General features: G+C 40.8%; 1 protein-coding gene across 2 annotated transcripts in view; it reads left to right on the top strand.

Moving 5' to 3' along the window:
- LOC121378826 overlaps window positions 1–12812 on the top strand; it is a 55223-nt gene extending 42411 nt beyond the window's left edge. For both annotated transcript variants that reach the window (XM_041507157.1, XM_041507158.1), the window contains exons 5-6: window positions 7665–8537; window positions 10086–12812. In XM_041507157.1, coding sequence (XP_041363091.1) covers window positions 7665–8537; window positions 10086–10462 — 1250 coding nt within the window. In that variant the 3' untranslated portion in view covers window positions 10463–12812. The remainder of the gene's footprint in view (window positions 1–7664; window positions 8538–10085) is intronic.
- Window positions 12813–16472: the final 3660 nt, after the last annotated feature.

The raw sequence follows: 16472 nt of genomic DNA, 5'->3' as shown, positions 1-16472 counted from the left end.
GTGGCGACAGCGGGTTTCCTCTCAAAATCTGTGTGGTCCTTAACCATATGTTTGACGCCATATAACCGTAAATAAAATGTGTTGAGTGCGTCGTTAAATAAAACATTTCTTTCTTTCTTTCTTTGTAAGGTGTTTCCGACTAATAAAATATTTCTACGAGTTAACTTACATATTAAATATATTTTCGTGTTTAGAATATCAGTGTCTGTATATTCAATGTGTTTCTGGTCGTCTTAATATTTGTAAGAAGCCCAAACTGGATTTGTCTTCAAATAATTTCGTACGTACGAAAAAAATAATATTTTACGAAATAAAATGAAATTTAACCTAGTACAAATATTAGAACGATCAGAAACACATTTAATATACAGCCACTAATATACTCTTCAAAAGAAGAAACGCAAAACCACATTGTCGTAACATTTGGAGAATTGATTTAATTATTGAATGATGAGTCCGATAATTACCAAATGTTGCAGGATTGTTCACAATTCACTCTAGTCCATTGTGAGTAAGTGATAGGACACACCACCAAGGTCAAGGTCATCTGGAGTCAATACTGGGTGTGGCCTCCGCGTGTGTTGACAACTGCCTGGCACCGCCTGCCCATTGAAGCAACCAGAGTACGGATGACGTCCCGGGGGATGGTGGCCCACTCGGCCTGCAAGGCTGCTGCCAGCTCGGGCAGGGCCTGGGGCTGTGGTTGTCGCTGTCGGAGGCGTCGGTCCAACTCGTCCCATAGATGCTCAATTGGGTTCAAATCCGGTGATATCGATGGCCAAGGAAGGACATTAATGTTGTTGTTCTGTAGGAAAGCCGTTGTGAGACGTGCTGTGTGAGGCCTGGCATTGTCATGTTGGAACACTGCGTTGGCGTTGGCCATAACTGGAACGATGTGTGGCCGGAGGATCTGGTCAATGTAGCCCTGTGCATTCAGGTTGCCCTGCACGTGGAACAGGTCAGTTCTGCCAGTGTGTGAGATGGCTGCCCAAACCATGACACTACCCCCGCCGAATCTGTCCACTTCCTGCACGCAGTTTGCCGCATAACGTTCACCACGACGCCTATACACGCGACATCTTCCATCATGACGTCGGAGCAGAAATCGGGACTCGTCACTGAACCACACCTGTCTCCATCGCAGTTGAGGCCATTGTCGATGAATCTGGCACCACTGCAGTCGGAGTCGACGGTGTTGTGGTGTTAAGATGACACCTCGAACTGGACGTCTGGCACGAATTCCTACCTCACGTAGGCGGTTCCGTACGGTCTGGTCGGATATCCTGCGCAAACCTGGTATTGCTGCGGCTGTGGAGGTGGCAGTAGTCAATCGTTCCCGAAGGTGGCGTACCCGGATGTAGCGGTCCTGCCCGGGGGTAGTGACCCGTGGTCGACCGGATCTAGGGAGGTCACGTGTTGATCCATGTTGCTGGTAACGGTCCCACAGTCTGGAGATGGTGCTTGGGGACACATGGAATGCCCTGGCAACGGCCGTTCTGGATTCGCCTGCGTCTAGTCGGCCGATGGCATTGTTTCTCTGCGGTTCACTGAGACGTGGCATGTCCTGGATTGTCAACTGTCGGCCAGATACAGAGGCCAGGCAAGCGAACACCCTGCACTTTTATACGGTCGGTGTTCATGTTGCACGTGCAGACAACGCACGTGCAGTGGTGACATGGTTTGCACGTGGCTGCGTTTTTGCGAATATTCACATTTTGAAACTTTATTTTACAGTAGCTGCGTTTTATCGAATGTAACCGTGGGAATGTGTTTGGGATATGCAATGACCTTATATTCACAAAGCATGAACCGGTAGAAAACATAAAATCGGAGTTATAACCCATTTGTACCCTTTTGCGTTTCTTTTTTTGAAGAGTATATTTTATGCAGAAAAAATGTAATTACAATCGTTAAAAAGTCTCTTTTAGTCGATAACGTCTTAAAAATTGTAGCAAACTCAGGAATGTCCCTTTAACTGTATCTTTTTTTTAATTTGATTTAACGATGGGGAGCTGTAGTATTTTATATCCATGGTGTATATGTTGGTTGAAACATATGCATGTATGAGGTTTAGCCACATATTACTACTATCGTCTATGGGATTTGAGTTGGTGGTATATCCTTAACTACGGACAGATTATAATTATACCAGTGTTTTCCGGTTTCGACCACTTTTTCGCCTTCAACGACCAGGACTTCCAAGCTAACTCTCGATGAAGCTGCACGCTGTCGCCTGTGCTCTCGACTTGCCACCCCACCTGGGGGGATTGATTGCAAGCTTTGGATCACTGCTGGAGTTTCGCGTCGCGTACACCGGGTCACGGGCAACCGTGACTTTGGTTTACGGCGACTCGGACTCGCAGAAGAGGAAGGGAAGAGGACGGAGGAAGAAGAAACGTGCTCCAGGAGCGGCTCAGGGGGGAACAAAACTGGCGGCTCAACCGCCAGCGGCGGTCCCTTCTGCGTCGTCGCCCCCGGCTCGGCCCAAGACGAAAGGACCAGCTCATCCGGACCCGCCGTCAACACCGAGGGATGCTCTCAACGCGCCGATGTGCGAGACGCCCGCAGACGGACCTCCATCTCCCTCTACGCCACCGCCTACACGTAACTGGCCACTGTCACCAGTCTTGCCAGTTCGGAAGGCGGCGGTCCGGGCAGGAGCCGTTGCGAAGAGGAAGGCCGTCGCTCAGCCGAGCGACCAGCCTGACAAGGCAAGACCTCCACCTTCACAGGCACCGTCCCCCTCCGACTCGGAAGCCGTCTGGAAAGTTCAGATCGGGAAAATCAGGTCCGGCTTCCTGAAGTTCGTGCAGGGGGACACCTCGGATCCGGCATCACTGATGGGCGGACTAGTGGAACCAGAGCTGAAAAAACTGCCTGATGGAAGCGCTTACGAGCTACACACCATCAAGTCAACAGCCGGCAAGACGGGGTTGGTACTAACTCAGCGCCGAGAAGGAGTCTACCGACAAGCGGTCCTAGTTAGAGAGATGGATAGCCACACCATCCACAGGATCGTCAAGGCCCTTTTCGGCAACGACTACCGGAGTGTTATAACCATCCTCGCCGACCAGAGATGGAAGCACTTCATCCCCGCCTTTGCCGGTTCTCCGCTCTTCAGTTCGCCGTAGGCCAACCTCCACACCCTAACGGCCTTAACGAGGCCACTCACGTGGACATATAGATTGGACTTTAAACATTTAGACCTTCGTTCAAAATTTTATGTCGAAATTACTTTTCTTTTAAATATTATTAAATAGTCCGATCCTCTCTTCTTTCTCTTATTTATTTTTGGACTGTCCTTCTAAAATGCTCCAAATTATATAAATATTCGGCCGAGCAGTCAATTCTTTTTATGTTTTGGCTTGTAATTTTTTTTTATTGTTATTATTTTTTTTTAAATTATTCTATTAACCTTTTTACTAATTGCTATTTTCAAAATTCTGCCCATTTTCAACACTAACCCCCCCCCCCCCCCCCCCCCCCCCCCCCCCACATCCCGAGTCAGGCCACCGATCTTATCGGAGGTCGGACTCGGGATGGGCGTGTTCGAAACCTAGTGGTATATGGGCACGTTAAACTAGTTATCATCATCATCAACGACCAGACTAAATATACCCCGGTCTTTTGTAAGACAATCATTGTATTTCACTGATGGCAAGATGCCAAAATGTAATTATATATTGACATATTTGTTTGTAGTTATTCTACAGTAACTTGATTTGTTTTTTAAATAATATCATAATCATGTTTTAGTATTAGGTATCGTACAAGACATGCTACTGAAGAAGAAACAGTACACGTTAACGGGTTTTTTTGGTAGGTTTTTTTTTTTCTTTCTTTCTTTTTTTCTTCTCAGAAAACTGATGGTTATAGCAGAATCCAAGATAAATTATGATCAGTTGGTTGGCACAACTGTATATCTGCCAATTACTCTAACAGACAGAATGCGAAAATCGAATGTAACACATTCTAACGCTGGTTCCATCAGTTTAATATGGGTCTACATTCCAAACATATGTCCCTTGTTCATATTGTTTGAATTGCGATGTCGGCTGTCAAATACAAACCACCTTCTTAATTGCTTTTCTGCCCGTAACAAAAAGAACAAAAAAAATAATTAAAAGTGAAAATTTCGTAACAGGAACAAATTATTTTGGATGCATGCTTTACACCCATACCCTCCCTGTAGCCCCATATACCGTTTTCCTGGATAGACAGCCAAACAAGCTGGACTTTGTGTCCAGGACATCGTGCTTGAACCATGATTGGATATAAGCATGAACAACAAACTAAATGACATATTCCCATATTCATGGGGTGTGCAGATCTCATTTAGTCAGTTAAAAGAACTCAACCTAGACTTGTTAGACAGTGTAAAATAGTTTGTGCTATTAAGGTTGCACATCACTATTGAATTTTGCACGCATTTCAATGGACTTTCTGTATGAGAATAAATTCCGTGAAAAATAGTACACCACTGAAAGACTGCTATGTTTAGGAAATACAGTTGCTTGGTAACTACCATGCAAATAAATTTATATATATATATATATATATATATATATATATATATATATATATATATATATATATATATATATATATATATATATATATATACTATTTTTCACGGAATTTATATATATCAATCATAGGTTGACCACAAACATTTTGAGTTATCCATTTTTAAGCCTCATTTGCTGTCACGTTATAAGTGGCAGCATACCGCATTCACACGTATTATCACTCAGTAATAAAAATAGCAAATGACGTCAACCCACTGGGTTATTTAAATGCTACTGGCAATCGATTATCAAAGAACATTTTGAAAGGCATTTCTGCGTTTTATATTAATTTTTCAACGAAGACCTATTTCTTAAGCCGTATGCTATACGGTGCTGCACAAAGTAACGAGACGGGATATGATGGTGTTGTGCTATTACATCTTTTGAACTGTCATATTACACATTGCTTACAACTTCTTGTTAAATTATCAAAGTTTGTAAATCCATTAGTGTTGCAGTGGTAAAGCGGCCGCTTGATGCGCGGTCGGTTTGGAATTGATCCCTGTCAATGGGCCCATTGGGCTATTTCTCGCTCCAACCAGTGCACCACGACTGGTATATCAAAGCCCGTGGTATGTGCTGTCCTGTCTATGGGATGGTGCATATAAAAGATCCCTGGCTGCTCATCAAAAGAGCAGCCCATGAAGTGGCGACAGCGGGTTTCCTCCCTCAATATCTGTGTGGTCGTTAACCATATGTCCGACGCAGATAACCGTAAATAAAATGTGTTGAGTGCGTCGTTAAAAAACACATTTCCTTCCTTCCATTAATGTTGGGTTTGGGGGGGGGGGGGGGGCTGATCATCCCGATGTTTGTAATAGTAACTAGGGTCAGTGCCTTTAAAAAGGAACGACCGAGTAATAACACATGTATACTGAACAGTAAAAGAAACGCGAACATTTAATTTATTTAAAACTATTCTCTTTGAATCCCATTAGGTTTTGTGTCTGTTAAAATGATCAAAGTCTTGTGAACATCTTAGGTCCATTTTATCATGATAAAGATATCTGTATTTTTTGTTGATCGGTATATATTAGTATAGTTTTAACTTGTAAACATGCGCTCCATGTCATAGCGACATATTTATAATCGTGGCAAACACGCACCTGACAAGACTAGTAGGTACATTAGCGTCAAAAACGTCTGCTTCATGTGGTTATGTATTTATCCATTTCAGCTCACAAATAGCCAGACTTAATCATTGCATGTTTATCAAACTACTTACTTTGAGAATTCTTTAACCTCGTTAAGATTTTCGTTCTGTAGTTCAGGGACACTCGAGATATCCGCATATCTCGAAATGTCTTGGAAAAAAGTTAGAAATTTATAAAAAAAAATCATTTTTTTTTTCTTAAACTCAGAACATATTATTTATTTTTGTACAATTCACATCTATGCATTATCTATGCCAAAAAAAGAGTTCAGTTCAAACTGCTCGAATATCCTTAGTTCTACCCGATCTAAGTACAAATGGACATGAAGAAAATGCAAACTGCACAGTATGTTCTTACGAATAGCTGTTAAAACAATTTTGAAACTATACTCCTCGTACCATCCTCCTACAAAAATGTTCTTGTAAATAATTTCAGTGTGGTTTGACGTAAAAAGAAAATGTTTTTTTTGTGTGTGCAATTTAGAAATCAATCGGCTCAGAAATAAATAAAGTAAATTCCATAGTATGAAAAAAGGCGTTCCGTGTGGGACGGACTATAAGTATTGTTGATCGTCAATTATATACTATCGGACTTACCGTCGTCATGCCTATGAATCAGTAACTGTATTCGCTATTTAAATCGTGATGTGTATGTTTACCTACAGAGAAAATTTTGCATGGTTGAAAAGAATATAATTTACATAATAATATGTTAAACACTAAAGGAGAGCGATGTAATTATAATACAAGGAAGCTTATTCTAGCATGGTGAATATGTAAACTCAGTTTGTGAAATGTCTTTTAAAAAATAAAAATACTTATATATTATTGTATTATCTCAATATCAATTCCAAAATAAAATGTTATTTGTAAATAAGTATAACAGAAAACTCGTTATATACATATGTTATATATATATACATACATCAAAACAGCACTTGCCTAGCCGTATATATAGGTAGTACTAAACCAAATAACTTCCGGCTGGGTCAAAGTTCGAGGTGCACCCAACTTTTGATAGAGAAGTGAACACCACAAGTCCTGTGATTGGTGATAAATGTGTGTTGGTTGTAAAAAAAAAAAGGTTTCATCTGGGCAAAAAATGTATGCAATTTTATTTCATCTAGTACCACTGTGTCAAGTAGCCTTGTGCTTGAAACATGTATAGGGAACCTGTAAAAAAAACGTACTCGAATTTTGTGCGAAACTAGGGTAGTCATAGACGCTACCTGTTATCTCAGAAATGAGCAGCTATACCCCAATCTTTTTTCTGATTCACTTTAAGGGTGAGTGGTGGTAGTATTTATATCTGTGGTGTTTATGTCGATTGATACGCTGCAGGTAGGAGTTTTAGCCACATATGTTACTATTGTCGTCTATGGGATTTGATTTGGTAGTATACACCCTATAAAACAAAATACCCCAAAATAACAAAATAACAAAAACACCCTAAATATTCACCATATACACACAAATAAATCAAGACAGTGGTCACGCGCTTGTTTCATATACAGAGTCATTTATATTATGTACAAGATACGGTTCAAACCGAGTTGAAAATACACCTAGATAATATGAAAAATGCAGGTAATTGATTCATGTACTTTTATCCGCCATCATCATGGCGAAAACATAGACAGCAACGACACGCCGTCTCGCTTCCATGACAGGTGAACATCAGTCAAGCTGTGTTGGCATCGCTTCACATCTTTAAGTGCACCTTCATTACGACCGCGACAGACATCTGTTAGTAATAACAAGTTGCCAAAACCACGACGTGCATGCCAGCAGCATGGAATATGCATTTCGCTTCCTTTGAAAGGGACACGTCTGTGATAATTGTACCCAAAACAATGCTGACCTTGTCATAATCCAGGTATAATTACTATGCATCACTAATAAACAAATAATTATTTCCTTTTCGATTCTGTTCGTCTTTTCAGAGAAGCTCTACTCGGATTCAGCATTCTACGATGACCCCCAGCACAACTACCCGACGATTCAGGAACAGATGAAGTTATGTAAAGCGATCTCTCTGTCCTTGACCTCCGAGATCAACAAGAAGGCGCGCGGTGCGTCTATGTTTGCCAAGCGGCAGAAGAAGTCTTCCAAGTGGATTCACGACGGCGAGAGGTCCTCTTCGCACGGCGCCGCAGACGACATTGCCTTCCTGTCCGACTTGGATAGCGAGCTGCACGTCACTGAGGGCGGCACGAAGCCTCTCTTTTCCTTCCGGATACCGAAAGTGAAGCACCGGATCCCGCCTCCGGAGGTGGAGAGCAAGATGGCGCTCTCCAAGGATGAGTTTGAGAAGCTTCGGCTGAACGCGAAGCGTTGCGAGCATCACTCGGTCGCTCCCAACCAGTGTTTTGACCTGGCGCAGAGTCTCAAGTCCAACAAGGGCAAGGCTGGACGACTCTTCGAGAAGAGACGCGCCCGGGCCGAGAAGTATGTGGTGGACGAAACGAACGTCAAGAAACCCACGAAGGCTCCGTCCAACAAGCTGGAGGACATGCTTAACCTGCAGTGTAAGCCGGCCCTGTCGCCGTGGGAGGCAGCCATGAAGAATCCCGCGGGGGAAGTGGACGGAGCCTTTGATCACTTGTCCGAATACGAACGGTTGCAGAAGCTGAACCAGATGTTGAAGTACCAACCTCCAGAGGTGCCCAAGCCAGTGCAACAGCCCGAGCCCACGCCCATGCCGATACCCAGGGTTACTCATTTGGCAGCGGATCATCATTTGAAGCTTCTACAGGGCAAAGACTTCAACAGGAAGGCCAAGGGATGGACGGGCTTTCAAGAGGACTCCGATGATGGTAAGTACATCTGTCATTTTTTAAATGCATGTATATATTTATTGTCCCAGTAACATCAGACCTTGTGCAGTCTACGGATCTCTATCGCTCTCGCTCTCCATCACTCCCCTGAGACTAGTTCAACGAGAATAATTTTAACTTTCCTTAGGATATGAATTTATATTGTATCGATATGGTAATATCTTGAATGGCTCCCCGTAGTCTAAATTAGGGGAGCAATTCATTACTTTTTTCACGGCGAGGTTTAAAACATAATGACAGTATTATGGTTTCGGTGCCAAAACGACATCTAACTGTGTTGTACACTGATTTACTATTGGCGTCTCAATGTTGTCAGGTCAGGTCATAGGGCTTAACGTGCATATTCAGAGCAAGCTGTTTTAGCGCACGGCTCAATTTTGTGTTGTCATTACCTTTTTATACCTGTACGTATTCTAATGATCTCTGCCCGGAGCTAGTTTTGATTTAGTGACCTAGTCCTCTTTGTGGTGATGTAAGAGGTATGAAATGTTCAGTAAAGGATCTCATCGGGAGTGGCTGTCCTCCTATACATGAGGCACTAGATACAGATTCGTAGAATCAACCACTATTTTGCCAAATACACATTCGACTGTATTACGGTTTTATCGTTCAGATTTACAATTAAAAATGTTCTGAATAGCTATTTGGATTTATAGCCAGTTCAGGTTCTTGTTAGAAAGGTAGCCAATGACCACGTTTAAAAACTCGTCTGCTTGTTAATGTATCATTGTAAACTATAAAATGTTCATGAATATATTTTTTTTCACAACAAAATATACAATCCCTGTCGCATATATGTACCCTTTCGTATTTACAGTTTACTGTTATATGTATCGTCCAGTGCAGTGTTTCCTAACGATAGTCGGCACCCTCACCGAATGTGCGTTGATCACAATAAGTGAGGGTGGTTGCAGTATAGAGCTGTTATTGACACTAGTGTTATGACCTGTTTAAGTTGGGGCACTTGGAACTTTGTCCCGGTGGCATGCTGTTTATTGCGAGATCAGGGCTTTCAATATGTCAAATTACTTATCGTACCACTAACATGGGTGTGATGTAGCTAGGTTGTAGACTACTAGCCTGAGGTGTCATTGGTCGTAGGATCGATTGCCCCCGATTGCCCTCAACATTATTCCATAATTGGCTCGTCATGGTTTGTACTGTGTCTGGGAAAGTACATATAAAATATTCCTCATTGCTTTGCGGGGGTACTCTACCCCCGCTGTCTCCTTCCCTCCCTCCCTCCCCCTCTCCTCTCTCTCTCTCTCTCTCTCTCTCTCTCTCTCTCTCTCTCTCTCTCTCTCTCTCTCTCTCTCTCTCTCTCTCTCTCTCTCTCTCTCTCTCTCTCTCTCTCTCTCTCTCTCTCTCTCTCTCTCAATCTGTTTCTCTATATCTATCTCCCTCCCTATATCTCTTACACGTGTCGAAATAACTATACTTGAGATGTTAAACATCGCATAGCCGTGGGCGAAGTTTAAAATGATAAATATCATAAAACAAATATCCCTTTCTGTCTTAATATTTCAGTAAACGAGGTCCTACAGCCATCCCAAATGATACCCGCGAAGGCAGCACCCCCGCCAGTGGCACCTAAGCCAGGACCTCCGCCCGTGCACTACGGCGACTACAACCCTAAGATCAAGGCGTGGCATTCCCCTGAACCCTCCATGTCATCCCCCTCAGAATACGGCGGCCGTGTCTGGACACCGACTAGCAATGACTCATACTACATGAACGGCAGTAGTGGCGCCTCACCCAACGTCTTATCCCCCACCGGTTACCACCCTCCTCCTGGAGGACTATACAGCGCACAGCCTATGTCCCCGGAACCACACTACCAGCACGTGCACAATGGGGGTTACGCCGGGTATGCGCAGGAAGTACTTCCGGGGTCAGACTTGTGATATGCGTGTGATGATGGGTACTTTTAAGTGTGCAATCATTTTGTTTTTTGTTTGATGGTCACGGTTTTCGTTTCCCTTTTCGTAAAAAAAAAAGGGAGGAAAAGAAAAATAGAAAAATACATTGAGCGTGGAGGATTGAACGGTGAACTAAAGGAAATTGGTCAATGGTTTTGGCTTCTAAATTCACGGGCTCTCTCATTCATACGATGTTACAGTAAAGGTCAATTGCTGTTTAGAACAATTTATTTTCAACCATTGTGGGCTCATCTTGAGATCTTGTTGGGCGCCCATTTTTTAATCTACAATGGCATCAGTAGAATACCACAGCGCATTATTAAAATAATAGGAATTAGCTTAATTTGTGCAGAGTTGAGTATCACTGAGTCTCTTATGGATATATAGCTTCAGTTATAATTTGGACTGTCCAGAAAGTGAAGGTTAGCGGAGTCTAGCATTTTGGCGCCAAAACCGGTGATCGATTCTCTTTAAAACTGTTGGCGATCTTCTGCTAGAACTGGGTAACCGCCATGCCCTTTGACCTCGCTGGGTATATGTGTACATCAGAGTTCAACTGCCATTATTTATTTGTGTTCCGTCTTTTTTGTTTTGTTTCTTTTGTTTGTGTTGTTGTTGTTTTTTTCTTTCACGTGCAGACATAGTCCTTCAAGACATTCGCGGTTGTCTGAACAAGTTTCATTTAGTTTCCATGGCAACGAGAAACAGACAGTCGGTACATACTTAAGCGTTCCGCAACATTGGCACAGAGACCCGTGAAGAACACGGTTTTCTGACATGACCAACGTATGGGTTTCAGTGGCTGAGGAGGAATGTTCGCCCCTAAACAACGTGTCAGAAGACGTTTCGTCATCCTACAGATTCTCGCAATATCAAAGAACGGTGCTTTTGTGCGTGCTGTGTGTGTTTGTCCGTGGCGATATCTGAATACTGCGATGTGCTTTCTTTCTCTCCCATAGTGTGTTCTTGCTTTAGCTGGTGATATATATATATTGTACTAGTACTTGATACAGCACATTTCACCGACAGCAGCCGGAGGTGTTCGGTTGCCATGGAGAAGACTAACGCGCTCTATCCAAATAAGGATCTGGCATGCGCGTTATTATTGTCGCGCGGTGTATTTGTACAGTGTGTCTTTCTCTCCCCCCCCCCCCCCCGCCCCTCTCGCAGTGATATACCCAAAAGGTATCTCGCGCTCACGCGTGCGTTTGTACAGAGTAGCCAACATGAATGTCTACCAAATGCACTGGCGGTAACTGGGGAAGGGGGCGATGAGGGGGGAGCTATATAAATTAATTTGGTAGAGCAGTGGATTCTTACACAGAGGGTCCGTGTTTCGAATCCCATCAATGGAGGTTGATTTATGTTATTATGCTTTTGTCACTTGTATCACTCTTTCATTCCCATGTAAAAAGTTAAATCATGTTGATTATTGATTTTTATATAAAATTTTGCACGTGCGTGTTCAATAGTTGCATACAATGTAAAGTAACGGCGTGTGTGTATTTCGTGGTTTCTTTTCTTTTCTAAATCTAAAATTAGGTGGGGTTTTCTTCGTTATTTTTATTTATTTATTTATGTTTTCTCTTCTTTTTTCTTTTTCTTTTTGCTTTTTTCGATGAAATACTGCTGTTTAATGTAATGCAGAATCACTCTTCGTGAAACACTGTCATTTCCTGGTCAAAATAATCGTGTTTGTGTGGTTTTATTCACCGATATTTATTTATTGACCATATATAAAAGGTCAGTAAAGAATAATAACAAAACGTCAAACGTCATAATTATTTAGTCTAGACAATTGCCCTGATTGTTGTTAATTTCCTTATAAGTTATAAAACCCTGACGATTTTTAAGGACTTGATGTCATGGATATCGTGATTGGTTGCTTTATTTACAAAACGAGCAAGGGGCGACACGATTGGCTGCTTCGAGAGTTTCGCATTATATTACACGTCGAAAAAAAGGTGTTTCGTACTTTCGACAGCGCCATGTTTACTTCTACAAAAGAGCGTGACAAAGTCCAGTGTGGATAAACACAAAACACTAAGTCACACAACGGGATGTTGAGTGATATTTCTGGATTGTTAATAGAAGCAGTATAATATTTTTCTGTTTGTTAGCTATAACTGGATGGCAGTTTGCTTACGCGATCATTTTATTGTGACTATCGGTTAACGTGGGGTTTTATATTCCAGTTTGTTGAAATGACCGAATTTACTTCTTCTTTTTTTCAATTTAAATGGATATATATATATATATATATATGTATGTATGTATGTATGTATGTATGTATGTATGTATGTATGTATGTATGTATGTATGTATATATATATATATATATATATATATATATATATATGTATGTGTGTGTGTGTGTGTGTGTGTGTGTGTGTGTGTGTGTGTGTATGTATATGTATGTATCTATATATATAGATATATATATATATATATATATACATATATGTGGGTGTGTGTGTGTGTGTGTATATATATATGTATGTATGTATGTATGTGTATATATATATATATATATGTATATGTGTATGTATATATGTATATATATATATATATATATATATATATATATATATATATATATATATATATATATATATATATGGGTGTGTATGTGTATGTGTATATATATATATATATATATATATATATATATATATATATATATATATATATATATATATATATATATGTATGTATGTATATATGTATATATATATATATATATATATATATATATATATATATATATATATATATATATATATATATATATATATATATATATATATATATATATATATATATATATATATATATATTACATGCCAGCTGTTAATAGTAACGCCTAACATAATTGTTACCGGGGACGTGCCAAAACAAATTAGTAGGGTAGGTCGGTTTATATATACGTGTGTGTGTGTGTGTGTGTGTGTGTGTACACACACACACAAATGTCGACCCTTTTTTTGTAGGTAGAGTCAGGTTTCCGGAAACACTACCTAGGGACTCTTTTTCGGGGGGGGGGGGGGTCCTAAAAAGAAAAACTGTTTCAAGTTGGGGGTTTTCTATGTCAGTATGATACTGATAGATAGGATAGTTACAATAACATGGTTGCTGGTGCCGATTATGGTTGTGTTATGTGAAGACGAATATGTCGAGCATTAATTTTGCGTGATTTGTTGACTTATTTATTGAATTTGTTCTTAGAAATGGCAAATGAACGAGTGTAATTAAATCATTCTGAATTTATATCTGAGTGTGAATACCTGCCAAATACTGTAAAGGAAATGTACATAATAAACATATTTACCTATGGCGATTGTTTTGCGTATTGTTTTTTGTTTTTGTTTTTTTAATGTTTTCCTCAAGTACCGATTCAATGGAGCAGGGGTGTGCGGTAATTATTTTATGTCTGGTGGGTTTGCTGGAATGTTTATTATTATTATTATTATTATTATGCATTATTATTATTATTATTAAAGTAATAATATACAATTGTATTTTTTGTGGGTGCGGAAAACAGTTCCTTCTCCATCCATTAACCCACAGTTCGAGTCCGGTTGGAATTTCTAGAAATTTGATTGGTATCAGTCAATCAAATACTTATGCACTCTGCACTATATTGTCTGACCATACATGTATATTGTCTGTCTCTACATATGAACACAGATAATATAGCGTAGCGCATAAGTGTTCCATCGACTTGTACTAATCAAACACCTAGAAACACCAGCCAGGACCCTAAGGCCCGTCCATTAAGCCAACATGATCGAGACTGCGATGAAGTTCAGACACGTACTTTCGTTGACAAAATCGTTCTGAAGTATTGGTTTTACACCCCATTACGGTTTTCACCAAATTTCAAACTGTTTCTTATGAGTGGTAACTACAAGTGCATACCCAGGATCATTTGTAGTCGGGGATGGGTAGGGGATAAATCCCTGACAATTAAGTAAAAATATGTCCTACATTTTGCTGTTATTATGAAAGAGATGCCTTTTCATTTGTCGGGTATTACAAAATAATAAATAATTTTAAAAAGTCATATAGAAAATTGAATGTTGCAAGATACCGTGAAAATTGAAGGCACCGCGGCAATATTCACAGCATTGCCCAATTGCCGTGGTTAACTGCGAGGCTTGCGGTAAGGAAGGAGTACAAGGGACTTTTCCTTTCTTTTCTTTTTAATGAAACACAGGGCTAACTCTGGGTCAGCAGAACATTTCGCCACATTATCTGTTACAACTTCAAAAATGGCAGAATCTCTGTTATTTTGTAACAAAATATCAATTATTAATTAAATTTATTTTGACAAATTAAAATACAATTCGCCAATTGTTTTTGAAATTCGCAATTGGTGAATTTGGCGAGTGCCAGAGCTAGCCCTGAACGAATATTTAACGACACCTAATGGGAAGAGAGAGGGAGAAAGAGAGAGGGGGAGAGAGTGAGAGAGAGAGAGGGAGGGAGTGAGAGAGAGACAGAGAGAGGGAGCGAAAGAAAGGGGTGGGGGACACACAGGCTACTACTACTACTGGATAAACATACTGAAGGATTTTTATATGTAATTTCCCACAGACATGGCAGTATATACCACAGCACTAGATGACGAGAGACCTTACGACACGTCGCACCTTAGGCGAGCGATCTACCACAGAGTAACATACCACCTCTTGTTTTACACCAGATGGGAAAAAAATGAAGGAAAATGGTTTATTTAACGATGCAGTCAACACATTTTATTTACGGTTATATGACGCCGGACATATTATGGTTAAGGACCACACGGATATTTATAGGAGAACGAAATTTAATTCACAACACACATAGATTTTTGTAAAATGGAAATACGTCAACTTCGTGCATCTTAGATGATGAACGGTCTCGGGGGCGTCGTGGTTAGGCCATCAGTTTACAGGCTGGTAGGTAATGGGTTCGGATCCCAGTCGAGGCATGGACCTTTTAATCCAGATACCGACTCCAAACCCTGAGTGAGTGCTTCGCAAGGCTCAATGGGTAGGTGTAAACCACTTGCACCGACCAGTGATCCATAACTGGTTCAACAAAGGCCATGGTTTGTGCTATCCTGCCTGTGGGAAGCGCAAATAAAAGATCCCTTGCTGCTAATCGGAAAGAGTAGCCCATGAAGTGGCGACAGCGGGTTTCCTCTTAAAATATGTGTGATCCTTAACCATATGTCTGACGCCATATAACCGTAAATAAAATGTGTTGAGTGCGTCGTTAAATAAAACATTTCTTTCTTTCTTTCTTAGATGATGAATTGTATATAAAACATGTCGGGGTTTGGGTTTGTTTTCATGCAAATGTAAAGAAAACAAGGATTGAATAGGAATTAAACATAACATTTGCAAAAGTCTTAGGGTCTAAACAATTGAACAGAACTATATAGTCTATGTGTACCCCCCAATGTGGGTAGCCACCAAATATAAAATCCTAGCTCCACCAATTCCTATGCACCCCACCTCCGACTCAACGGTCCCGGGTCTCGTTCCACAAAGCGATCGCAGCGTTAAGATCACCGTAAATACATAACTTACTATATTATGCACTTTAGGTGATTTTAGCGCTAAGATCGCTTCGTGGAACGGGGCCCTGATAAACAAAAAGTTGGTTTTGTTTGACGATACCACCAGAGCACACTGAAATATTAATCATCGGCTATTGGATGTTAAACATACAGTCTCAGAGAGGAAACCCGCTACATTTCCCCATTAGTAGCAGGGGATCTTTTATAGGCACCATCACACAGACAGGACGACACACACTACAGCCTTTGATATACCAGTCGTGGTGCACTGCAGGGTTTCTAAAAAAATTATAAAATCCACTAGCCATGGGATCGTTGATTTTTAAAATTTACTAGCCATGTTTAAAAATTCACTAGACTTAACTGCAACATTTGACCAAATATTTTCACTAGCCGTCGTGGATGGCAATAGTAGTTATTTGCTAGCCC

The sequence above is a fragment of the Gigantopelta aegis genome, chromosome 8, assembly GCF_016097555.1.
Source record: "Gigantopelta aegis isolate Gae_Host chromosome 8, Gae_host_genome, whole genome shotgun sequence".
Classification (NCBI taxonomy): Eukaryota; Metazoa; Mollusca; class Gastropoda; order Neomphalida; family Peltospiridae; genus Gigantopelta; species Gigantopelta aegis.
This window is presented reverse-complemented; position numbering and strand designations above follow the sequence as displayed.